This window comes from Giraffa tippelskirchi, chromosome 1, assembly GCF_054371585.1.
Source record: "Giraffa tippelskirchi isolate mGirTip1 chromosome 1, T2T-mGirTip1v1.2.pri, whole genome shotgun sequence".
Classification (NCBI taxonomy): domain Eukaryota; kingdom Metazoa; phylum Chordata; class Mammalia; order Artiodactyla; family Giraffidae; genus Giraffa; species Giraffa tippelskirchi.
The window spans coordinates 127,991,228-128,018,974 of record NC_137275.1 but is presented as its reverse complement, the minus strand read 5'-3'; the positions used below and the strand labels follow the sequence as shown (position 1 = coordinate 128,018,974).

The following is a 27,747-nucleotide window of genomic DNA, read 5'->3' as shown; positions in this document are numbered from 1 at the left end:
TTCCCTGAAGAAGTCTCTTAACTACGCTGGCGTGCCTGCTCAGTTGGGTCTGATTCTTTGCGACCCCATGGACTGTAGCTGTCAGGTTTTTCTGTCCATGGGATTTCCCAGGCAGGAATACTGGAGTGAGTTTCCACCCCCTCCTCCAGGGGCTCTTCCCAACCCAGGGATCGAAACTGTGTCTCCTGCAACTCCTACTCCGGCAGGCAGATTCTTTACCACCTGAGAAGCCCCTCTTAATGATACATACACCAAAATTTAGACAAACATTTTCTGCAGTGCTTAGCTGTATAATACTTATATCTTGTTTTGAGATGTGAGAATAAATTTAAAAAATAAATGCACATTTTGATAAACACTGATTTTCCCACCCATTCCTTACCAGAAATTTTTCTAGAGATACTGTAGGATTGCTTCAGCAAGAGCTACTCCACTGGGAATACCTCCCACCACACTGAAAATTGGGGAAGTCAGTAAGCTGAAAAGAGGGAGAAAACTGGCTGCCTGAAGGGTAGACTTAACAGAGATGGAGCATGAATTTTTCAAAGTTATTTTTATTTCTGTCCAAGGTGTTATCCCTGTACAGAGCCATCATGGCTCAACTGAACATAGCAAATTAAGCCATAGGTATAATATTGAATAAATACATTTCAACAGGAGGATAGGGCTGGTATTTTTACATTCTTTAATTAATGTTATATAAGGAAGATCTCTATAGGATAACTTATGTGCAAAATGAAAATAACTATCAATTGGGGTTTCTTTTAATAAGAAAAGTGTATCCTCAAGTGTCTGCCTATAATGTTTGAATCAAGGAAGTCTTAAGTGCTGTTAAAAAAAAAAAAAAAGGCCCAGCACTCTGCCTGTCCTTGGTGTAACATAGTAGTTCTTAATTTCTCATAGGATAGTCCTCTGGGATGTGTAAGGTCTGCCTTTCACATGGTAGTTCAGAAAGTCAGCTTCTTTCTCTCTCATGATTTTGCCATCTCCTGAAACATTGCAGTCCTTTGCTCTTAGCTGGCAAAAAGAAAAACAGAGGATGGATGAGGCAAATGCTCTTCTTAACCATGTCATAAGTGTAACATGTAACTGGATTCACAGTCCACTGGCCAGATTTAGTTATGTGGCCACAATACAATTCCCCCAGAAGAGGAGCTGGGAAATGCAGATGGGCTGAGCAGTCACTTTGTAGACATAGCCCTACTCTGCTGAAGGAGAATAGGGATTTGTAGTGGACAGCTAACTGACTGAAAGCTCAGAATTACCTGTTTCAGACTGATATTCTAAAGTCTTGGAGGAAGATCAGAGTGTATGAGAGGGAGGGCTCTGTCTCAGGATGCAACCATTGAAAAACACACTGAAAACTAAAATCTTTTCTCTGAGATCAGGAAGTCAGTGGAAAGACAGTAAAGTTAGACATGTATTTCTGTAGCCCAGACACCTAAGTTACCTGTCCAGACATTGCTAAACATATACTTCATAAACTGATTTTACTTTAGCTATGTATAAAACCACATGTTGAATCAAGAAAGATTTATAGAATTTTCTTACAGAATTTTATAACCAGCAATCTCTTTCCATTTCTTCAAAGGGCAGCAGGAAATCCTTGATCTCCATGTAAATAAACAGTGTGTGACTAAGCCTCCAGAGTTACTTTCCCTGCCTCATTATGTAAATTGAATCATTTGCAGTGGATCAGGCTGTTCAGGCTTATTTTATATGACATGTTTTCAGAGTGTTCAAATTGGGTTTATGCTCTTCAGTTTTCTGACTTAGAATACATGGTATTAAACTCGGAAGTTTTTCTTTCTTTCTTTTTTTTTTGAAAAGATACAGTCCAGCGTGACTTTCTTTAAAGATGAACTAAAGTTTAGAAGAAGAGTATATTTGCCAGATATAAAACAGCTAATTAGTGCACAGCTGACATTGATGTATACAGAATCATGCCTTCTTCTCTGGGGCTGCTTTATAATTGTTTTTCTTCCTCAGTGATGAAAATATATGAATATTGACTTTGTTTTGCTTAATTAAGTATCAGCTGAAAGAATAAATCTAGACACTGGTATGGTTTTTCTTCATTATGAGCACATTCTTTTGAAGTGTAATCCATAAATGGATACCAGAATGAAACATTGAGATCAACATGCAATTGATTTTTCTCAGCCAGCTGTTGAAAGGATTTTTAACTACTGAGAAGAAATAATTAGAGTTATTCTTGTAGCATGAAATGGCTACAAGTAAATGTAATTTATTTCTGAAATATTTTGTATACTTTTAGAAAGTCAAAACTGTGTTTAAACAAGAATGGCAAAGAACTTACCTCCAAAAGTGAAAATAGCAAAATTCAAACTCAGAGAATTTTTGGGTGAATACTTTACTATTTCTAGAACATCACACAGCAAATGGCAGTGGGAAAATTGTATTCATCTAGTTTATTCATATTTTCATTGAATAGTCACTGCTAGAAGGATGTAAATGTATGTATGAACACACAATGACAACATAAGCTCTATGGTAGACTGTTTAATTTGTGAGTTTACAAGGAAACCTCAACAGGCCTAAGGTATTCAGCATGAAAATGAAAATCTTATTAGAAATGGAGATTTTAACGTTAGTGCTTACAATTTCTCTTCTAGGAGATGTGTAAGAGATATGTTCTAGAAATGTGTAAGAATTGTATAACTTCCTGAGTTTAACAGTTAGTTATGTAAACAAAAGATCCAACCAACTTGAGGGGAGCATTAGTTTCTTTAAGTAAATAAATAAAATTGAAAAATTCTGGCAAAAATTGTAAAGTGGGAAAGGAATCACAAAATGCAAATCTGTAGTAAAAATATGAAAACCAAAAAACTTGATTATGCTAAAATTTTGTGCTCTGATTTGATTAAAAGGGAAATTCTACCTTGGATCTATTACACTAGTGGGACAGGGGCATTTTATAGCTGTTGATCATCTGTCTACCTTTTGTAAATATTGAGAAATATAAAGATGGGATGTTATCAGGGATTAAGAAATGCTGTTTTATTATAGAAGTCATGCTTTGTTCAAAAATATATGCTGTGGCAAGAGACTTTCCATATTTCTGTATTTTATAAATGTTAAGTTATCTATGTACTTACATGTTATGAATTGAAAATAAGAACAGAAAAATATGATACTTGAAGAGAATTCCTAGATATACCGAGACACACAGCAGTAATATTTGATCTGAGGACTTCTCTTTGTTGTCACAAACCAGAGGATTTATAAGTTTGAGTTTATGTGAATAATTGTACTTTAAAAATGAATATCACAATGATTTCTTCCTAATTGTGATCTTTGGTGATATATTACATTCAGTCATGTCTTTTGCTCTGTGTATCTCTTTGCTAGGTGGAATTATCCATTTGCTACAGAAACCCAGTTATTTTGATTAGACTGTGAATTCTTGCTTTGAAAGTCAGCGCTTGTGGACAGATTGTAGGAAGGAGAAGACTTAAAGACAGAAATGTCTGTGCTGTTCCAGTAAGAGGGTGTTAAAATAGTTTCATATTTATGCAATGGAGGTACTTAAACACCGCCAATTGTTTGTAAACAAGAAGATCTTCAGTGGATGCTGATGTCCTTGACAATAGCTTTTGTCAAAAAAAAAGAAAACAAAGTGCTACAGCATGTAATTATTTCTTAAGAGTTAGCTCTGGGAAAGACACTAACTTAAAATTACAAGCACACTATGGACCTGTATTCTTATGTTATTTTTTCTATTGTCAAGAGAAGTGTGGAATCTGTTTTATTAACTTACAAGTTCTTAAAATTAAATTTTTGAGAAATGTGTCCTCATTTAGTATTCCAGGTCAATTGATAAGGTCTCCCAATGCATGAGTTCTCCATGTTTGCAGGGATGGGAATCACTGGGGGCAGAAGTAATTTCAATTAAATCATTAATTTGAAACTATACTGATCCATTTTGCTGAAAACACATGATTTGAGTAACTTGCAAATTGTGAGTTCAGCACTAAAGAACTATAATAGAAAAGGAATTAATATCGGCTACTGTGAGAGACTGTTGTGACTAAAGATGAAAGCTCTAATCTTTAGAGTGAGTGTACTGGCAGTTAAAAAGTTTCTTTTGAAATGAACCCATCTTATTTCACTTAGTTGCCTTTTTGAATCCTAAGTCTCTCATACCCTTTCTTTCCTATTAGAATAATGCTGGGATAGAAACAAATGTTGTTTAGCAGATACCAAAATTTGAATGGAAATCCAGCCTAGCCTCTGATATCGTAGAGTTCATCTTATTTTTCCTACGTACTCTTTCTGGAATGCTGCCAGTTTCTGTTTACTATTTCCTGTTTTCTGTGCCTGTCTACTTCTGTGCTTCCTTATTGTCTACAAAAATCTCCATGTGTTTCACATTTAGAGGATTCACTGTATTTGAGTTTACCCTGGACTTTGATCCAGTTACACATGGCCAGACAGCAGGACCATGTGGGGCAAAATGTGGCCTCTTGATGAGGCAAGAATCTTGATCGAACCTCAGAGTATATTCATAACAATTTGGAGACCATAGTTAAAAACTTTAAAGATTATTTTTTACTGAAGTTATCCCTTTTCAACCATTTTACAATAGTCAGGCACATCTACTTACCATATCCCATTACATGTCATGTCATTCTGAAGAGGAACAAAGGGTCATAAAGACCATTAATTCTGTTTTATTGTAGAGAGCATGAAAGATCAGAGCAATAGAAGGCTTGTCCTGTGCTGCACTGTGAGATACTGTGTAGAGCTGGGGATGTAGATCGGATCTTCTTACTTCTGGCCAGTAACATGTCTAATTGCATATGGGCATTTAAGCTTCTAGATTTAAAGACCTATAAAAAAATTAATGAACAGAAACCTCAATTAAATAGAGTTGGGAGACCAGAAAGGGGAGCTCTCCTGTCCTGCTACATAGCAGAGCCCAACAGGAAGAGAGACCTCTCTTTGCTGGCAAAGGCTCACTGAGAAGTCAAGGGCTCTTTGTTAACTACAGCTCTCCCCAATTCCTTTTCCTCTCTGTAAAAGTCTTGTCCTTCCCTTGCTGTGTGGGGACTTGAATGTAGTTCACCATCGTTACAGACCCCAAACTTCAAGTCTCTGCTAATCCCTGATATACTCATTTTTCCTGAGGAAATATCTGGCAGTCTGTTTGTTTCAGGTAAACATTTTGGTGGCCCGTATGGTGTTGTAGCCACGCGTTCCGGGAAACAAACTCACTCAGAAGGACAATGCAGATAGTGGAATGCAGTTTATCACACCGGCGGGCCCAAGGCAGAGTCTCCTCTTAGCCAAGGACCCTGACCAATTTTTGTGAAACCCTTATATACCCTAAATATCCGTGCCCAAACCCACTTCCCCAAATTCCCTGAAACTAGTCTGAACAAAGGAAAAGAAAGATACAATCAAAGTTAACCCTTGATTCATATGCCTTAAGCCTAGGTAGTTAACAGTGGACAATTATCAATAGGCTTGTGGTCATACCCCAATAAGCATAATAGAATTTATGATTCTATTCAGTACACAGATAATTAGGATATTCTTTTAGGCTACAGAGAGTCTAGGTACGAGCCTTGGGGCTCTTCCATCTGGGGGGTCTGGTTTTCCAGTTGGTATGTCATTTCCATAGATACTGGGCATATAGCTCAAAGTCCACAGTCCAGCCCAAGACGGAATCCTGCTTTCAAGATGGAGCCTGTTCTGTCTGTTTCCTCCTTTAACGGGACCCAGAGAAGACTCTGACAGTGAACTAACAAGTGTGGTACTCCAAGTTGAGCCCACAGTTGCTCACTGCTTTTCCTGCCATACTGGAATTTGAAGGTGTATCTTTCTCCTGGATCTGAGAGCTCACACCGTCTCTGCTTTTGAAGCTGAAAGGTTGTTGCTGAATCACGAAAGACTCTGGAATTCTTGGCCTCCAGAGGAGAAGAATTCAATCTGGGGCCAGAGATGAGGCTTGATCGCTTAGAGCTTTTGTGTAATAAAGTTTTATTAAAGTATAAAAGAGATAGAGAAAGCTTCTAACATAGACATCAGAAGGAGGCAAAAGAGTATCCCCCCTGCTAGTCTTTAGCCAGATGTTATATAGCTACTGGCAGTCTGCTAATTAAAGAAAGGAAATGTCTCAAAACTCAGAAAATGGCACCAGGCCCCTCACCCACAGCATGCATTTTGAGATAACATTGGCACCAAGTGAGTTATCCCGGGGCCATAAAACAATTGACATAAATCTTGAAGAAAGGCAGATTTCCATACAAATATATAGTTTCATTAACATAGATTAGGAGAACAATGTATGAGTATAACATACTGGTTTTTCAAGTCATGTCTAACTGACTTGAAGACAGAGTCTAGGGTAAATACATAGTACATTAACATAGCTTAAGACAAACATTTCCATAAGAAAAACGCATTGGTTAGCTCAAGGTTTGAAAAAAGTTAAATTCAGGTGGAACCAGGTGTCATTTTAAGAGACACCTCTTTGTATCCAGAAGGGGAAAAAATATAACACTAGTTGTTTCCTCCTGCCGCTTAAGAGAGAGATAAAAAATGTCTGACACTTGCAGCCTATTTCCTCCATTTGGAGACCCCTGGCCTTCCTGCCTGTTACCCTCTCAAAGCTCTCAGGCTTTATTCGAATTCCGTTTAAGGGTTTGTCCGATGAAGACCCCTGTTCTGTATGCAAGTCCTCGTTTGGCGCTTAGGTCTGATTTTGAGATCATACTCTTTCAACCAAAGCTGGCTGAAAATGCCTTGGACCCAGTTTCTTCAGGAAGGGATTGCTTAAACTGAAACTGTACTAGCTTTTCAGCCTTTGGTTTTTCCCTTTGGAAGAGCTGCCCTCTGAAGAATGGCTAGAAAAAAGCATTTGACTTATTCCTCTGGGACTAAGCTGACTCCTTAGGCCTGGCTCAAATTGCCTTGCTAAGTTATTTAAGTAGTTTGTGCTATAAGACGTTTGAAAATTGTTCACTACTCTAGAGCAGCGGTCCCTGACCTTTTTGGCACCAAGGATGGGTTTTTTGCAAGGTAATTTTTCCACAGACCAGGACAAGGGGGATAGTTTCGAGATGATTCCAGTGTATTGCATTTTTTGTGCACTTTGTTTCTATTATTACTATTACATCAGCTCCACCTCAGATCATTAGATTGTGGAGCATTAGATTCTGGAGTTTTGGGACCTGTTTCTCTTGATGAAAGTGAAAGAGGAGAGTGAAAAAGTTGGCTTAAAGCTCAACATTCAGAAAACTAAGATCATGGCACCTAGTCCCATCACTTCATGGCAAATAGATGGAGAAACAGTGGAAACCGTGGCAGACTTTATTTTTGGGGGCTCCAAAATCACTGCTGATGGTGATTGCAGCCATGAAATTAAAAGACGCTTACTCCTTGGAAGGAAAGTTATGACCAACTTAGACAACATATTAAAAAACAGAGACATTACTTTGCCAACAAAGGTCTGTCTAGTCAAGGTTATGGTTTTTCCAGTAGCTATGTATGGATGTGAGTTGGACTACAAAGAAAGCTGAGCACCGAAGAATTGATACTTTTGAACTATGGTGTTGGAGAAGACTCTTGAGAGCCCCTTGGGCAGCAAGGAGATTCAACCAGCCCATCCTAAAGGAAATCAATTCTGAATATTCACTGAAGGACTGATGTTGAAGCTGAAACTCCAATCCTTTGGCCACCTGATGTGAAGAACTGACTCATTTGAGAAGACCCTGATGATGGGAAAGATTGAAGGCAGGAAGAGAAGGGGATGACAGAGGATGAGATGTTTGGATGGCATCACTGACTCAATGGACATGAGTTTGAGTAAACTCTGGGAGCTGGTGATGGACAGGGAGGCCTGGTGTGCTGCAGTCCATGGGGTCACAAAGAGTCAGATACGACTGAGCGACTGAACTGAACTGAACTTCCTCTAGAGAAAAAAAACCTCTGGGAAAAGGGATCTCAGTTATCTGAGTATTATGAATGCCCCCACCTTTTACAGGGACAGATGCAATTATAAAGGGGCTTCCCTCAGAGCTCAGTCGGTAAAGAATCTGCCTGCAATGCAGGAGACCTGGGTTTGATTCCTGGGTAGGGAATATCCCCTGGAGAAGGAAATGGCAATCCACTCCAGTATTCTTGCCTGGAAAATCCCACGGACAGAGGAGCCTGGCGGGCTACAGTCCGTGGGGTCACAAGAGTCAGACATGACTTAGCGACTAAACCACCACCACGCAATTATAAATGTTACTATCTGAAGCTATCTAGGACTTATTCTTCATTCACCAGTGTGTGCAGACATAAAGTTAGGATAAACTTGAGCAGGTAGCTTATAGAAGTGATTGTTTAAGTGAGTTGTTTGTACAATGAAGTTCAATAGGTTACTTGGGGTCTTGATTTAGTGAGCCAACATGCTAATTAAACATTTTGGGATTTGTTTTGACTACTTTTCCTTAGCTTGGCATCATTTATGACCTGATTATTTTGTTCAAACTAAGGTTGGACATGGAAAACTACCTTTGTAGATGAAGAGAATCAAGAGAACATTAAAACTTTTATTACAGAATGTAAAGTATTTAGTGTCTATAATCTTTGACATTGCTCACTCTTAAGGAAATTTAATTAATTTGGTTGATATTTAATAACAATTAGATGTTTATATTTTCTACCAGTTATAATATTTTAATCTGCATAAAGACCTTTATGTTTAGTCTCTGCTACTGCCAATATCAGATTTTGTGTTCAAAGATAGCTCAGTGGTACCCTCTTTGTAGCCATGTATATAAAGGATCTCAGTAAAAAAAATCCCCAACAAATCCACTTATCTAAAATTTTCTTAGTTTTCAATATTCTGTTACATGTTAAAAGTCTGATTTCCATATTTGCCTTGGCTCTGTAATTTATAGTGTTCATTAGCCAATATGATTAAATAGCACTCATTGAGCCTTTAAAATGTTTTTGTTTTAGCCTACTGTGGAAGGTCATCCTGTGTAAAGTCATTTGCGAATGATAGGTGACATCATTATTGTGTTTATTCTGCTGATACAAGCATCAAATTAAGCATTCCTACTGCGAGATGGCCTGTCAGAAGACAGGCTATCTCACCAAGTGCCAATGTTCATAATATTGCCTGAACAAGATGTTACAATGATCTCATTTAAGAGAGCTAAGTCTGAAATGAGAATATCACCACTTGAGAATATCACTGATGGTGATATTCTCATTTCAGATTTTTTCAAATTTCAGTTTAGAAAGTGATATTTACCTTCACTTATTTTAACCTATTTGTGTGTCATTAAATATTACTTGAAACTAGGAATGATATTTTTAGTTTGTTGAGCTGAGCCTATACAAAAACAAATTATAATAGACTTCTATTGACTTAACAACAGACAAAATTAAGGCCTATCAGATAAAAGTGTTTCTCTGATACTTTACAGACTGACTGAAGTCCATTTTTAAACTAATTATAACTTAAGTATGGAACATGACAAGATTAAGATGCCATACAGATCATAATATGTTTCAGGCGGTTTTTAATAGTAAATAGGACAGATTCTGAGGTGAAGAAATAAGTAATACTAGCTCTCTTGTGTGCATGTGTGTTAAGTTGCTTCAGCTGTGTCCGACTCTTTGCGACCCCATGGATAGTAGCCTGCCAGGCTCCTCTGCCCATGGAGCTCTCCAGGAAAGAATACTGGAGTTGGTTGCCATTCCCTCCTCTGGGGGATCTTCCCAACCCAGAGAATGAACCTGTGCCTCCTGCATTGCAGGCAGATTCTTTACCACTGGGCCACCGGGGAAGCCCATATTAGCTCTCTTAGTAAAAGCTAAATCTCAAATCAAAAATATGTTATTTAAATATATATTGTTTGGAAAAAACTTCAAGTTACGCAGTTTCTTATGAATATATATAGTAGCCAGTTGGCAGAAAAAGGATATGATGTACCCCTAGGACATGTGTGAAAATAAACTTTGTTATGATATTTCAACCAAATTCATAACTAATCACTGATTTTTACATCCACAAACCCAGTTAAAATATCCATGTTTGTTATTTTGATATATTATAATGATTTGTGCTTTAGGAGATAGAGAATGCACTTTTGAAAATAATTTAAAAATAATGTATTTTTCAATTGATAATTTTTTAGAGTGCCGTGACATTCTTACTGAAATTAAACCTAAGAGTTGCAAGAACACTTCAGGATGATTTAATCAGGTCAGTTTCATCACGGCTAAGGTTAAAAAAAAAAACCCAAACCACATAACAACAACAATCACAAAATTTCCCAACATTGTCTGAGGATTTAACAGATTTTTGATATTCATTCTAGATTTAGTAGTCCAGGGGAATAGGCTGACATTAAAAAATAAATACAGAGAGAAATGAAATTAACCCAAGAGTGGTTTTCTTTTTTTATTTGTTTTGTTAAATTAATTTTTATTGGCATATTTAGTTGCTTTACAATGTACTGGTTTCTACTGAACAGCAAAATGAATCAGCCATACATACACATATATCCTCCCTTTTGGATTTCCCATTTAGGTCACCTTAGTGCATTAGGTAGAGCTCCCTATACTATACAGTGAGTTCTCATTAGTTATCTATTTTATACATAGTATCAATATTGTATGTGTGTCAATCCCAACCTTCCATTTCATCCTATCTCCCTTTTCCCCCTTGGTATCCATATATTTGTTCTGTACATCTGTCGTGATATTCTTACTGAAATTAAACCTAAGAGTTGCAAGAACACTTTCTGTCAATTTTTGTCCAAGCGTGGTTTGAAAACTAATGATATATTTTCTGTACTACACTGTAAGAATATTGAAATGGCAAGGAAAACTATGTTACTCCTGAGGGACAGTCTCTGACATTTTCTGACAGTAGCAGTTTTCCTGAAATTTATATTCCCTTAGCTTCTGATCATGTCCGCATCATACTTTGCCTGTCCTTATAGATTTAAGTTTAAGAATTGTTATACATTCTTATAGTTTAAGAATGTAGAACTCCCAGATCTAGCATACTGATGCCCTATTCATTCCATCAGGCTAGGATGGTGTTGAATGTTTGCTCCATTTATTTATTTATTTTTTAAAATTAGTTTATTTTCTATTTTTTAACTTAACAATATTGTATTTGTTTTGCCATACATTGACATGAATCCACCATGGGTGTACATGTTTTCCCCTTCCAGAACCCTCCTTCCACCTCCCTCTCTGTCCCATCCCTCCGGGTCATCCCAGTGCACCAGCCCCGAGCACCCTGTATCATGCATTGAACCTGGACCGGTGATTCGTTTCACATATGATAATTTACATGCTTCCATGCCATTCTCCCATATCATCCCGCCCTCTCCCTCTCCCATAGAGTCCATAATACTGTTCTATTTATCTGTGTCTCTTTTGATGTCTTGCATACAGGGTTATCTTTACCGATTGACTAAATACCATATATATGTGTTAGTATACTGTATTGGTGTTTTTCATTCTGACTTACTTCACTCTGTATAATAGGCTCCAGTTTCATCTACCTCATTAGAACTGATTCGAATGTATTCTTTTTAATGGCTGAGTAATATTCCATTGTGTATATGTACCACAGCTTCCTTATCCATTCATCTGCTGATGGGCATCTAGGCTGCTTCCGTGTCCTGGCTATTATAAACAGTGCTGCGATGAACATTAGGGTACACGTGTCTCTTTCAAGTCTGGTTTCCTGGGTGTGTATGCCCAGTAGTGGGATTGCTGGGTCATATGGCAGTTCTATTTCCAGTTTTTTGAGGAATCTCCACACTGTTCTCCATAGTGGCTGTACTAGTTTGCATTCCCACCAGCAGTGTAAGAGGGTTCCCTTTTCTCCACACCCTCTCCAGCATTTATTGCTTGCAGTCTTGGGATAGCAGCCATTCTGATGGGCGTGAAATGGTACCTCATTGTGGTTTTGATTTGCATTTCTCTGATAATGAGTGATGTTGAGCATCTTTTCATGTGTTTGTTAGCCATCTGTATGTCTTCTTTGGAGAAATGTCTGTTTAGTTCTTTGACCCACTTTTTGATTGGGTCATTTATTTTTCTGAAATTGAGCTGCTGGAGTTGCTTGTATAGTTTTGAGATTAGTTGTTTGTCTGTTGCTTCATTTGCTATCATTTTCTCCCATTCTGAAGGCTGTCTTTTCACCTTGCTTATAGTTTCCAGTTTCCTTTGTTGTGCAAAAGCCTTTAATTTTAATTAGGTCCTATTTGTTTATTTTTGCTTTTATTTCCAATATTCTGGGAGGTGGATCATGGAGGATCCTGCTGTGATTTATGTTGGAGAGTGTTTTGCCTATGTTTTCCTCTAGGAGTTTTATTGTTTCTGGTCTTACGTTTAGATCTTCAATCCATTTTGAGTTTAGGGGAAATGCTTTCAGTTTTTCCCCATTTAGGATAATGTTTGCCATGTGTTTGTCATATATAGCTTTTTTTATGTTGAGGTATGTTCCTTCTATTCCTGCTTTTTTTTTTTTTATCATAAGTGGATGTTGAATTTTGTCAAAGGCTTTCTCTGCATCTATTGAAATAATCATATGGTTTTATTTTTCAATTTGTTTATGTGGTGTATTACACTGATTGATTTGTGGATATTGAAAAATCCTTGCATCCCTGGGATAAAGCCCACTTGGTCATGATGTATGATCTTTTGTTTGCTTTATTTTAAATGACAAATAGAAACTATCTGAAATAATCCATAAGAATTAACAGAGATTTTTTATATCTTACAGTCCACAGCAAAAACTCTACATTAGATGTGTGTTTCCCAAAGTCATTTCTCTTACATATTATAACTGGAAATTTTTACCTTACTCTTTTCCCTAAATGCATTAGAATGTGTATTAACCGATTTTTCAATAAGAAAAAAATGATATGTAGGGAATATCATGAATTTTAGTCATCTAGGTTATCCTGAAGTACTCCAAGAACATCATAGTATTTAAAATTCTTAAAACATGTCCTTTGCATGTAGTAATAAAACTTGCCTATATTTAAGAAAGTTGCTGTTTTAGTCGCTAAGTCATGTCCAACTCTTTTGCGACCCCATGGACTATAGACCACCAGGCTCCTCTGTCCATGGGATTTCCCAGGCAAGAATACTGGAGCCAGTTGCCATTTGCTTCTCCAGAAAATCTTCCCAACCCAGGGACTGAACCTGCGTCTCCTGCAGTGCAGGTAGATTCTTTACCTCTGAGCCATGAGGGAAGCCATATTCAAGCATAACAATACTTAAATAGTGAATTGGAAAAGGAAATGGCAACCCATTCCAATATTCTTGCCTGGAGAATCCCATGGGCAGAGGAGCCTGCTGGACTAGAGTCTGTGGGGTTGCAAAGAGTCAGATATGACTGAGCGACTAGGCACAAATAGTGAATAAAACATACTATACAGTTTTCTAAGCTCTTTCCAAGTATTACCATACTGTTAATACCAGTAGGTAGGTAATATTATTAACCTGAGAGGAAGGCCTGAGAGTAGGGCCCAACAGCAGTGCTGAGGGAAAGTCTTTCAGAAAGTTTAAGTAATAAGAAACAGATCATGTAGCAAATTAGGGAAAGAACAGAGTTTTAACTTGCTATTTGAACCCTTTTCTTGCATACCATTACTAACCCCCCAAATGTCTGGGTTGTATACATATAGCTTTCCAGAGTGAACTCTAGGTTTTTCAGCCTCCAAGCAGCCACATACAGCTGGCCATGTATTAACTGTATCCTGACGATGAGACAGAGGAGGAAGCAAACTGTGATAGTTTTTGATTGACTTTCTTAAAAGATAGCTAGTATGTATGTTTGGTGTTTTTCTCCTCATTTTTTCAAGGTGATGCTGGGAATAGAAATTAATAGCTGGAATTCCATATTGGATCATAATGATTTCTCAACCATGAGCTTTACCTGGTAAGGCCAGTCTTAAAATACTTTGGGTACTTTATACTAACTCTCCATTGCTTAATCCCCAATATTTCATGAAAGAGAAATTTAACCTATGTCTTCTTTCAGTCACTATTTTCAGCTCTGTATTATTTATAGCTGAATGTAATCCTTACTGATAGAGTCATTAAGTTATATTAAATAATATGAAATTAAAGTATTTGAGAACACTGGGTATATATGTTTATATTCACTGTATAAAAATTAAAAGGAAGGAATTAAAAAGCATGTATTAGCTAATTTTAAATGATAGTAATAAAACATTACATGTTAATATACTTAATGAAGAACAATTATATTTTCCAAAGCAAAAATGTAAAGAGAAAAGTGACAATTTTTAATGTCAGGTTTAATAAAAGAGATGTTGAATGGGTTCTTATATCTGATGTTTGAATTTAATTTATTGCCATGTGATTTACTGGTTAAAGTATATGAACAAAATCTAGCCTCACAGAAATAAAAATGCATTTGGAAAAGAGAAGAGTATCAATATTTTTGGATAATTATGGATATTTTTGTCAAGTACTGTTTCAAAACTCAACAAATGGTAGTTTCTTAAATGTTAGCTGCAGTCAATGAAACTGAAAGCATATCAATAATAATTTTATCCCTTTACTTTTAAAATTTATTGGCATATCTTACATTTTGGATGAATATTTTACCACTTTGGAAAATTACTAAGTAATGAAAAGCTTCCACATATGATACATTTCAATAAAAAAAGAAAAAAAATTTAAAAAGTCACAGCCAATCTCATCAGGAAAGACATTGTGTTGGAAAACGTGGTGGTTCCAACTTTTCCAAAATCCTAATATTTGAAACCTTAAATGTTATCATTAACAAAAATAACTGTCAGTTGCTGTCATGATAGGCTTTGTTCATTTTAAAAGAAAATACCCTCCAGATAACTAGAACTGAATAACTATTGTTAGTTGGTTGTTCTTTCTAGTAAAAATTGAATTCTGTAAAAGTAGCTAGTTTAGTTCTTGTTTAACACAACCTCCATATCTCAGTGTTCACCAAAAATGCTTTACATGATCTCCCCATTTTATCACTCATAATAATAAAAAGATGTGCACTGAAGTGTAACAGAACACAGTGAGCTCAGCCTTTAGCACAGCAGTCATTGCCGTGCATCATTGCTCTGCACCCTGTTACCAGGCAGTGGGTCCTGCTCAGCCATTGGGCAGTGCAGCAGTGGGCCCTGCCCACAAGCAACCAACTGTTAAGAAACCACAATCAGTGAGGGGATTCAGACAACAGTGGAGTGGTGGTCGTGAGGTGGAGAATGAGGTAAGAGGGGGATCCTGGCCTTCCCTCCCAGGCCCTTCAGGTCACCCAGCCTTGGGCCAGCAGATGAGCTGGGGGCCCCAGAGAACAGGTTTGGAGCTGTGTCCTGCAGGGCTTCAGAGCCCTCACCAAGGTCACCCACTAGCCTCAGCCCAGGCTTGGGGCAGCAATGAACCTCTCCCCCATTCTAGTCTCTGCAACCTAATAGCAGCGGCAGACTGCTAGGTCTCAGTCTGTGAGACCTAGTCTCCCGCTTTGGGTGGCCTGAGGAGCCAGAGAGCCAGCTGGGTTGGGAGCCTGACTTCTTTAGAGATGACAGCTGGGTGGAGTCTGGGGACCAGGCCCTGAGGGAGCTGCCAACGGAGTTCTGTCTCCTCTTAGCCAGGACCAGGACCTTGGAGGGTGAAAGTTGTACCTTGGGGCCTTGCCCTTTCTTGTCAAGTCAGAGAACAACATTCATTTGGTAGAGATTTACAGAAACATCGTTACCTGACCATGACCTGACCTCAAGAACAAAGGATCTAAACTAGGAGATTTGCAACAATTAACCTCATCCGTCCCTCACCTTTTTTGCTTTTAAAAGGGCTTTGATGGAAGCTTTCAGTAATTTTGGGGTTCTTAGAGCATGAGCCACCCATCTGTTTACATGGCCCTGTAATAAACCTTTCTCTCTTCCAAACTCCAGTGTTTTAGCATTGTTTGGCCTCACTGTGTGTCAGGCATTTGGACTTGCATTGTTCAGTAACATACGGAGAAGTATGGAATAAAATTAATTCTACTGTTTCATCAGGCAGAAAGTGGCTATTTAAAAAGTTCCAAGTGAGTCACCCATCATGTAGAGGTCCTGGCCAAAAGAGACATCAGCTGAAGGCAAAGAGAACAAGAAATGGAAACAAGAAATTTCTGTCATCCTAATACACATACATAGCATCTATGTTATATATCCTTGTATATATTATAAATTAAGCAGCATTATCATTTTTTCCTCGTTGCTTTTCTCTCTTACTTTGAGATATGGCAAATTGGTGTTGGTGAACTTTATAATTTGATACTTAGAACACAGACTATCAAGGTGAGATTGTAAGTGACTTAGAAAAGGAATGAATAGTACTCAAAGATAGAGACAACAGGCAGATGGGATATTTGCTATTTCTTTTTGAGGCCACTTTCCTTCCTCATGGAATTGAGATACCAGGTCTTTTCTGTTCTCAAGCCAGTTGGGCTCCCAACTGGAAGTTACCCCTGTCTATGGCTCTTTCACTTACTTTTTGGTTTTCCAGTTTTCTGACTACAGATTTTGGGGCCTCTCAGCCTCCATACTCCGGTGACCAATTCTGAGCTCTGTCATCAAGGAGCATGTGAACTGGAGAGCAGGAAATGTAGCTTCCTGTGGGAAACTGGTGGGCTGAGTTCTGAGGAGAGCTGCTGTTTCACTTCCACTCTGAAGGTAGGCCTACCTCAAAAAAAAAAAAAGAGTTCAAGTATTCCACTTATTGTCTCTGTCTCAAGAATACCATTCACTTCTTTTCTGGTTCACTCATATTTGTATCACCTCTTGGTTCTGTTTCACAGGAGGACTCAGCTTTATGATTATGGTCCATGAAACCTCTCATACTCAAGCTTAGAGTCTCTTTAGCCCTTAGTGTGAATTTTGTAATCAACCAATTCCCAGTATTAAATCTTCCTTTTTAATGTAGTAGAGGAGTTTTTCTATTTTGCGGTGGAAACCAGGCTGATGCAAATAAGTTATTTTAATATCACTCCAAATTATAATTACTTCTTTGCGATTTTTTCCAGTAAACATAATTTTATGTTGCTTATTACCCTGGTCAAATAATTACTTGAAATCTCAGTAGAAGTAATTCCTTTGAAAATGACGAAATTATTTCAACTTATCAGAAAATGTATACATCTCCTATATTTCCATTCCACGAACAATGTTCGTTTCTCTACTCACTGATTTTTAATATATATGACAACCAATTTGCAATTGTCATTTGTATTGACTTGCAAGAATCCTTTACTTATTGTTTAAAATATTTTGTGTTTTCTAAACTTTCTTCTTAGCTTTTAGAATGTTTATAGTAGAATTTTATATGTAGAAATTCATGTAAGCTACATTTAATGGCAGTTTTTATGTTTATTTTTCAGTTCCATAGTTTTTAATTCTCAATCTAATTTTTCTGGGTCCTGAAATAAAAAGTTAATACAAGTAATGACATTTACTTTGCTGTACAGCTGAAACTAATAGATTGCAAATCAACTATACCTCAATAACAATTTAAAAGTTAACGTAAGTGGTGACAAAGAACAACACTGATTTATTCCCAGTTTCACTGAGAACTTCAAAAAGTTCATTTTAAAGAATATTCAATTATTAATTTTTCAATGATATTTATGATTAGGTTAGGAAAGCTTGCTTTTATTCCTACCTGGCTATGAAACACTTTTCATTTTCAATAGAGTTTAAATGTTATTTAACGCTTTTTCTGCATGTGCTGCGATGAGCATACGTTTTATTTTTTTAATATCCAGTAAGAAACTATATAAACTACCCTTGTCTTTAAAAAAATAAACCCTACTTTATGAAAATGTTATTTTCTTCCTTCTGCTTAAGATGTTATTTCCTCATTTTTGCTGAATTTGATATACTTGTTATTTGTTATTTTTGTTCAATCTCTGTACATGAAGTCAGTATTTCTTTCTTGTATTGTTTTTGTCCAGAATTTTACTAGATGCATAATATTAGTTAAATACCTTATCCTTTAGTTTTATCCTATAAAGTGATTTCTGCATGTTAATAATTGAGATCTGTTCCTTAACGTTAAACACTCAGCAGTTTACCTGTGAGGACTGCTGTCTTTGGGTAAAATGTAGGGAAAATAATACATTTGTTATTAATTTCATTTTGTCAATCAGATGTTTACTTTTTATAAATTTATATTATTCATTTATATTTTTACTTAAAATGACCCATCCCACCCAAGTTTCTTAGTAATTTTTTCATATGTTTAAATATCTGCTATGGTGGCTCACTGCAGATGGTGATTGCAGCAATGAAATTAAAAGACGCTTACTCCTTGGAAGGAAAGTTATGACCAACCTAGAGAGCATATTAAAAAGCAGAGACATTACTTTGCCAACAAAGGTCTGTCTAGTCAAGGCTATGGTTTTTCCAGGGGTCATGTATGAATGTGAGATTTGGACTATAAAGAAAGCTGAGCGCTGAAAAATTGATGCTTTTGAACTGTGGTGTTGGAGAAGACTCTTGAGAGTCCCTTGGACTGCAAGGAGATCCAACCAGCCCATCCTAAAGGAGGTCAGTCCTGGGTGTTCATTGGAAGGACTGATGTTGAAGCTGAAACTCCAATATTTTGGCCACCTGATGTGAAGAGCTGACTCACTGGAAAAGACCCTGATGCTGGGAAAGATTGAGGTAGGAGGAGAAGGGGACGACAGAGGATGAGATGGCTGGATGACATCATCGACTAGATGGACATGGGTTTGGGTGGACTGCAGGAGTTAGTGATGGACAGGGAGGCCTGGCATGCTGCAATTCATGGGGTCACAAAGAGTTGGACATGACTGAGCAACTGAACTGAACTGATGGTGGCTCAGAGGGTAAAGAATCTGCCTGCAATGCAGGAAATCCATGTTCGTTCCCTGGGTCAGGAAGATCCCTTGAAGTAAATGGCTACCCACTCCAGTATTCTTGCCTGGGAAATCCCATGGACAGAGTAGAGTGGCAGGCTACAGTCCATGGGGTCCCAGAGAGTCAGACATGACTGAGCGACTAACACGTTCAACTTTCTTTCATTGTTTCAAATAGTGGAGGTTTGGTGTCCAGCATTTGAAAGTGGACTGCCAGCTTTATGAATCTAATAGCTACAAACATAATGGCAGTTCCCCAGAAATGTAACAATGAGACCAAAGAAGGGCACAGCTAAGAAAATTCCACCTGGGGTCAGAGTCATCAGTGTGTATCTAGAAGGCTATGCACATGTGCTAAGGAGTAACTACCCACTTAGAACAATGAGAGTATGGTATGGGCAGACTTGAAACATTTCCAGGCCACAATGAAATTTATTAAAAAACGGCAAAACTCTCATTGGCTACTGGAAGGCAAGCACATTTTGAACAAATACTAGCTGTAGAAAAGGCCAATCTGAATATCAGTAAAGGCATAGAATAAAAATGAATATTTAAGACCAGATGGAGAATCTTAAACTGAAGTAGAACAGCCAAAATTAAAAATAAAATTAAATTCCCTTTTAACAGTAGAAATCAAAGGGAAGGGATAGTATTCTTGGGATCTTTGCAGTAGTTCCCATGGGTCTAGAATGTGATCCTGGAGGAGAGGGTTAGCCCACCTGATATCGGAAACTCAGGGATTTGGTGAAGATTTAGACCTGGGACTCAAAACCGTGAGGCTACGATGCTTGGTAGCAGTGCCAGTCTGTCTGAGACTTATAGTCTTGTTGGTTCTGAGTGTAACCAAATATGTATATAGCAGAAATTATGGTTGATGCTAAGGCGAAAGCTGTTAATGAGACAATTCTGACATGATCACAAATCAAATTTTCCCCAGGTTTCAAATCTTTCTCTAGTTCCTGCCATTGACAGAAAGGAATAGAAGAGGATTGGCATATCAGACATGTAATTTGTAGGTTCCCAGTCCTTGTGTCACAAGGCCAGAGTACAGAGAGGAAGGGCATTGGGATAGAGGAACAGTAAATCAGACACACACACAAACACCATCCACAGACTGTCTTTGCTCAAGACACACAAAGAGAATAATTCCATAAAAATTGACCACTTAAAATTGCTTAAAATAAGGGAAAGTAGAAATAGGCTAGGGGTTAGTAAATTTTGTGTTTACTGGTTGTTTATGGTCCCAAATGATTAGAAAAAGTTGGAATTTTCTGCCAATGATCTAGGACAAATGTTATAACATTGTTACTTCCAGGAGATTACAACTTAATACTTGGGAAAGATCATCAGGCTTTGGTAGTCTCTTGAAATAGGAGCTATTGGTTTTTCCTTCTTTGCTATTTTTTCAGTAGGCACATTCTGTGTTTCTTCCTTAGGTAAAGTTAGAATATTCTGTGCTTACATCCTAGGTGAAGCCATAACATATTTCTAATTTTCCTCAGTTTTAGGTGGAACAGGCTTCTTTGCTTTATCATCTTTTTTTTTTGGTCTCATGAAAAGCAAAAGCAACAGACATAGTAGTAGAAACAAAAAAGGAATCAGTAAATATGGTAGCGGGTTACTCTTTTGCACCCTTTCTTCTGTTTTGGCGCCAGGGGGTGGGCCACTGTCCATACTGCCTCCTCTGCCTTTTTTCTGGCAGTAGGGAGGGTCCCACTCGGAGTTGCAGTGGCAGTGCTGTCTGTTGTTGCAGACTCCCCTCAAAGAGCAGAGCTGAGGTGAGCAGGAACGTGGAACAGTGGAAAAAGAGACACACTTCCTTCTGACGCAGATGTTTCCGGGACCACACTTTGTACCATCTTTCACTTCACCAATATCAGGTGTTCTTATCCCGAGGTGGTAGTCCGTACCCCAGCAAGTGTTATTATTGAATTTAGTCCAATGCAGAGTAGCGTGATCTCTCATTAGGGGAATTTCTTTCACGTTCTCACACTGAATCCTCCCACACAGGCTGTCTGACACGTTGCATTTTATGTATGAGGTGGCTGTGATACCGCAGTTACCAAAACGGTCACCTCGGGTATTCACTTCCTTGTAGCAACTCACATTTGCATTCTTGGCCTCTTTGCCAAAGATTTTCCTACACTGTTCATTGCGATCATTGCATCTCTTTTCATAGCAGTAACCACCTCCTGTGCAGGCGGTCCCATCCTGCATGTACACATCTCCTGGACACTGATAGGATGTCCCATTGCACCACTCTGGAAGATCACATTCATTTTCTACTTTCCTACACACGGTGCCTGATTGCCTGAATAGGCAGTTACGGCAACAAAGCCCAAATGCACAGTTGACACCAGCTGTTATAGTGCAGTTTAACTGACAACAGGGATCAGTCTTACACATCTGTAAGGATCCACAGTCACACTCTTCTCCTTCTTCAACCACACTGTTCCCACAACGTGTCTCCCTGATGAGTGTATGTGGACCTGGTGACATGTACAAACAGTGTCTCTTATTACCAAGGTTCCAATAATAAGCATAGCTGCAGTTGCTGAATTTAGTTGTTGTTGCTACAAATGGAAACAATATGCACTTTGCTCTTCCACATTTACACGTTTTGGGATCATCATGCGCCATACCCAAATTATGACCCATCTCATGAGTCACAATATACGATAAATCAAAAATTTTATCAGTTTGGAAACTCTCAATTCCACAGCTAAAAGGACGTAAACACACTGTTCCAACATAAGCTAAGCCAAGTGTGTCACCATAATCCTTTTTTACAAAAATATGTGCCAGATCATGGGGCACACGATTATGGAAGCCCTTTTGCTTCCATTTGCAAAAGTTACCCAAGGCATTTTCAATATTTTCTACTTCAATAAGGCTTTCTTCAGTCCATATCTCCATTCCCTTGAAAAGTAACTCAAGATCCAGTGATTTAATAAGGTCACTTACTTCATTTAAAACAAGGAACACTTCTTTCTGCACAAGCGAAGAATTACTTTCATGATAAAGATATCGAGTGTGATCTACGACCACTGCAACTTCAAGAAAATACTCGTGGGTCCACCAGCCTGTATATTCACTTTGCATCAAAGTGGGATTAATGCTTTCTTGAAACTTCAATTGTCCTGCTATTTCTTCATCTGTTAACCCACATCTAATGTATGAAAATTTTGTCTCCTCATTGTCTAGCTTATATATTAGATGTTCAAATGCAGTAGAAAACTTTTTGGGTTCAATTTCATAAACAATGTCATTTGTCTGTAACATTCCTTGAAAACCCCCGAAGCAGTTATTGAGGGAAACCAGAGACTCTGGGTCCCCCTCCACATAACCACGATAATAACAGTCATCCTGGACAAAAGGTTGGTCTTCCAGGAGAACACCCTTGTCTGCATAGGTGAACACTGGGAAGTTTTTAGACAAAAAATTCTTCTTGACCTTTATATGAACAACATGTCTCTGGCCCCCAAAATGCAGTTTGTAAGAGAACCAGCCTTGAAGCTTCATGCCTCTGTCAGTGGGTGTTACCCTCAGGGGAATCACCACTTCTGGGGGACCAAGTCTTTGGGAGTGCCCAACCTGGGGCCATTCAGGAAGGAAGAGGAATACTTTCAGCCAGAGAAGCAGGAGAGTAACCTTCATACGCACCAGGAACTCACCACCACCTATCACAGAGCCATCATATTTAGCCATTGGTAGAAAAAGAGGGCAGGACAGGATACATCAATGTTCAGTCTCCTCCGTCTGAGCTGATGTATTCAATGTTAACTTTTAGTTTGTTTTCTGGCAAAGTCATGCAGTCAAAGCAGCAGCACTAAAAGAAAAAAAATAAGTAGAACAGGGACTGGGTATGAGTTATGAGCAAACCAAGATAGAGGAAAAAGGAAGGGTACAGGTTAGGATGAATGAGAGTTTGGCTTAAGACATGTCTGACATGCTCTTAAGTAATGGTGAGGCAGAGTGAGACTGCGTGAGTAAACAAAAATGGTGACTGGCCTCTGGTGACACTTGTTGAATCTAGAGGAAGGGCACATAGTGATTCGTGATACAGTTCTTTATATCTATTAATACGTGCAAACATTTCCACAATATATAACACAAAAGAGTCTTAATGGGAAGGTGAATGAATATCATATTCTGATAAAGGAGTCTTGTGTTACACATTTGGATGTTATGATAATAAAATATAGGTCTTCCTTTTACTTACAAGTAAGAATTATTTAATCATAATACTCAGGAGAGATATAAATATTATTCACAGATATTATTTTTTCTCATTGTCCATATAATGTATTTCCATGTAACAAGTTATTATTTGTCCTAAGTCCCCTGCATTTCTCTTCATCTAAATCTATGAAATTGCAGGAGTCCAACATCGCTAACTTTCACAACTTTGAGGATCTATTGTAATGCTACCTAATTCAATGACCAGTAGACCAAGGTGGTCTTGGGAGGGGGAATATGTTGGGTTGTTGATGGATGTTACTCAAATGTATTTACATTCTATTCTACTATTAAGAAGAACAGCATTTAAAAACCTGTACCCTTATAAAATGGAAGGAAATCAGTGTAGCTGAGAGGGTAGCAATTGAAAATGGGAACGTACTGAATGCAAAATAACCTTCAGAAGTAAAAACGAAATCAGTGGATCCTTAAAGGAAGGAGGAAAGCTTGGAGTAAGGAAATATTGTCTTAGAGTGGCAAAGACATCAAAGTCTCCACATTATAAGATTTTAAGATAATCAGTTCCCGAGTGGTCAAGTATGGATGTGAGAATTGGATTATAAAGAAAGCTGAGTGCTGAAGAATTGATGCTTTTGAACTGTGGTGTTGGAGAAGACTCTTGAGGGTCCCTTGGAATGCAAGGAGATCCAACCAGTCCATCCTAAAGGAGATCAGTCCTGGGTGTTCTTTGGAAGGACTGATGTTGAAGCTGAAACTCTAATACTTTGGCCACCTGATGTGATGAGCTGACTCATTGGAAAAGACCCTGATGCTGGGAAAGATTGAGGGCAGGAGGAGAAGGGGATGACAGAGGATAAGATGATTGTATGGCATCATCAACTCGATGGACATGGGTTTGGGTGGACTCCAGGAGTTGGTGAAGGACGGGGGGCCTGGCATGCTGCGATTCATGGGGTCGCAAAAAGTCGGACATGACTAAGCGACTGAACTGAGTTCCTGAGTGCAACCTCATAATGTATTATTTCATAATAAAAACAGATATTACATATACCATATGAAAATACCATCTAAAATTATTTCCATAATACAAATGTCTCATCACATATTTGTTGGCATGAAATCTGATAACATGCCTGGCTGGCAATACTGATTTTCTGCTTTCTTCTTTGAATAAAGCATTTGAAAAACATGTAATGTTCATACATGATGGTATACACATAGAAAACATAAATGAACACACAGATCAAGATTATTAACTGGTCTAGAGCTCTAATTTGAACAGAGGTTTTAGGGGAAATAGCACATTTGGATTTTTTAAAAGTGCTTTCCTTACTTTATATTTAAAATGCTTGCTTTAACTTACCTAGTGAAATATCCACTGTCTTTATCAGATCATTAAAGTAATTCTATTGTTTACAGTAAGAACCCTTGGCCTAGTTGAAAAAAACACAGAAAAGCTAGCTCTGAAGATTCTAATTCAGGTTGATCCAGTCTACTTTCCACACTAGGTAATATAAAAATGAAAGGTGTGTGATTAAGGAAGGACCTAACATCTACTAGATCCTGTAGTCATTTCTGCTTAATTAGAAAATATTTTGTTTCTATGTTCCTTGACTTCCTTTCTCTGGAATCATTTTCCTGTCATTTATGGGATTTTCATTTCATAAAAGGAAGAAATAATGTCCTGTGTGCTCACACTTCTTCACAGAAAGCCTCTTATTCCTAGTTAATTCTGCTAAACCTTTAAATCAAAAGGATAAGGTGACAATGTGTAGCCCAGCAGAGAAGATTTCCATTCTCAGAATCTCCATGTGCCATACAGACTAGACATTTGTTAGTAATTTGCTTTGATGATCAAACCTACTTTCAGACCTCTAAACAGCTAGCCATCTCATTAAGCTGTGCTGTGCTTGGTCGTTTAGTTGTGTCTGACTCTTTGTGACCCCATGGACTGTAGCAGGCAAGAATACTGGAGTGGTTGCCATGCTCTCCTTCAGGGGATCTTTCCAACCCACGGGTTGAACCCAGGTCTCCCTCATTGCAGGCAAATTCTTTACTGTCTGAACCACCCGGGAAGCCTCTCATTAAGCTACTATTTACATTACATTCTTACTCTTACACCAATTCTCAAATCAGTCCTACACAAACCTCAAAGAACTGGGCATCTGATTTACTAAGGTATTATCCACCAATAGTTTCACTTATCTTCTGGGTACCAAGTGAGTGAACATCTAGTTTAATTTCACAGCTCATTTTCAACAATGGTTAGACATTGACTTAAGGACATGACCTGTATCTTAATATCACCTTGACTGCCCTAACTCCCACATATTATTAAACTGTTAACCATAACCTTACTCCTAATAAAAATTCACTCCTCAGATTTATAAAGGATGAAGATAACTTTTCATCATTTCCCCTTTTCAGTGCCCTTTATTTTACGTTTTACTACTGTAGTCTTGTTTTAGATCCCATCAATTCAACTGCTGTTGACTAAGATCCTCAACCCAAACTAGTTCAGATTTTTTCACTTGCTTTTGCACTCTTAACAAAAACAGAAAAACTACTCAGGAAGTAAATTACAGAGTATGTTTATGGTAATTAATGAGTAAAAGGCAGGCTAAAATTGGCATGAGGTACCTGGTGTATGTGCTGTGTGCTGAGTCATGTCCAACTCTTTGACATTTTGTGGACTATAGCCCGCCAGGCTTCTCTGTCCATGGGATTTCCCAGGCAAGAATATTGGAGTGGGTTGCCATTTTCTACTACAGGGGATCTTCCTAAACAGGGACTGAACCTGTATCCTTTTTCATCTCCTGCATTAGTAGACAGATTCTTTACCACTGAGCCACCTGGGAAGCCTGAGATCCCTGATACTTCAGTTAAAATGATGAAATCATGAACTGATACTTTCTTCAACACTTTGTTTTTAATACATTGAGCTTTTTTGCCTGCATATAGTAATATTGTTTAACTTGCTAATTTTCTTTTCTGCCTGGATATAGTAATGTTGTTTCTTAACATGCTAGTTTTCTAAATTTTGTCTTCAACACCTAGGACACTCAGCTTAGCAATCTACTGTCTTTATTTCCACAAGTAGTTATTGAATTTAAAGAATAGTACTTTAAACCATAAAACCACAAGTTTTTTATTTTGTGTATGTTTAATGTAGAATTTGATACTTCTGTTCTTTATTGTTGCAACTAGTTGGTGGGGGACTTAACTTTTTAGATTGAGTATTTTTTTTTTTTCATCACTTAAGTAACCTGAGATCCTGAGGTATTAGGATACTTTTCTTGTCCTAAAGAGGAGCCTATTTCACAAAATATCAAGGCTTCATAATGAAGGAAGATCCTTAAATGGGATCTTTTTTAGGACACCAACCTATAAATTGTGAGTAGAATCCTCGCAATTTTCACCTCTACATTCTATGTATGGGAATACATGGGATGAGAATAAGGACTATAGTCATTATATATTCCTTAGTCAGGGACTCTAGGGACACTGATCATGAGGGAATATAACACTTTCACTAGTAATGTGGTACAGTGCCATACTAGCACACACACTTCAACCTAGACTGCCACATGTTATCTCATAGATTTGTTTTATCATTTTTTCCACAGCTTCATCAAATTCAGTCATCTCGGTATCATAATTATCACCTGCCTTCTAACTTTCATTTACAGCCCAATTCAGTATTTTCCAAGTTGCAAAAATGCATTATTACACTGTTTTTTTTACTCTCAACCAAGTAGAATAGAGCAGAATAGGACATAATAAAGGTCATAGATAACCCTCCAGTTTTGAAAAATTCACAAAGGATCATGTTGTGTTTGAATGGATGTGTGTTTATGAATTCACACATGCACAAATTCTAGCACTTTTCCCTTCACGGTTAAATTCTTGAAAGACTTACCACAAGTAGAATTACTGGCTACCATGGCATTTTCTAGTTATAACTTTGTGAGAGTTTGTGCCACTCAGGTCTGTGAACAAAGATTTTTTAAGTTGAACCATTACATGACAAAAACCAATAAAAATCTCTCCCCTTTCATCTCTTCATTGTTTATGTTCCAGATTGAAGTGCTTAGCAACAAGGCTCCTCCAGTTCTAAAGACAATGGTAACTGGATAAAGGTCTTCCGCACTCTGGCTTTGCCTTCTCCATCATACTCTAATTACTCCTCAGTATGAGTAAACCTGACTATAGTTCTTATTCCCATCCCATATATTCTGGGCACGTAGTATAAGTGTTTAGTGTTTTTTATTCACACTTTAGTGTTTTTATTCATACTTTTCCCCTCATCCCATATTATTTCCTCAGCACAGAACCTCATAATGAAACAGTTGAATTGCTTCAAGTTCCAGAAATAAGTTTGATCTGGTTTAAACCATTGTTCAAGGATTGAGGCATCAGTAACCATCCATGACTTTCACTCTAAGGTCAAGGATAACTCAGAGACATTTCACATCTGTAAATAAGGGTGCCTCATCCATTAGGAAGAACTGTTGTCAGTAAGGAAGTGGCAAAAAGAGATTACAAAGAAGAGAGAGATGAAGAAAGTATAGTGTGGGTGGTGATGCTAGCATCCTGGGGGCATAAGTTGTTCCTATTTTCTCTCCTCTTCAGTT

General features: G+C 37.9%; 1 protein-coding gene across 5 annotated transcripts; it reads right to left on the bottom strand.

The window, feature by feature from the left end:
• Positions 1-538: 538 nt before the first annotated feature.
• Positions 539-27,184, bottom strand: LOC145508191 (disintegrin and metalloproteinase domain-containing protein 20-like). Of its 5 annotated transcripts, XR_014055442.1 has the most exons (5): positions 27,033-27,184; positions 22,577-22,742; positions 16,528-16,715; positions 4,628-4,853; positions 539-1,017 (listed from the first exon to the last, which is right to left on the bottom strand). XR_014055442.1 is itself a non-coding variant. In XM_081495565.1 (3 exons), exons 2-3 carry the CDS (start codon positions 22,619-22,621, stop codon positions 4,695-4,697), a joined length of 903 nt encoding a protein of 300 aa, XP_081351691.1. In that variant the 5' UTR covers positions 22,622-22,742; positions 27,033-27,184; the 3' UTR covers positions 4,679-4,694. The 5 variants fall into 5 exon arrangements, 3 of the variants coding, with proteins under 3 accessions (XP_081351691.1, XP_081351689.1, XP_081351690.1); XR_014055443.1 differs by lacking the exon at positions 16,528-16,715; XM_081495565.1 differs by lacking the exons at positions 539-1,017; positions 16,528-16,715 and having other exon boundaries at positions 4,679-4,853; positions 21,878-22,742.
• Positions 27,185-27,747: the final 563 nt, after the last annotated feature.

Bases quoted from the DNA above. Each gene is read 5' to 3' on its own strand.
- LOC145508191 (XM_081495563.1), bottom strand. From the start codon at position 22,621: ATGGCTAAATATGATGGCTCTGTGATAGGTGGTGGTGAGTTCCTGGTG.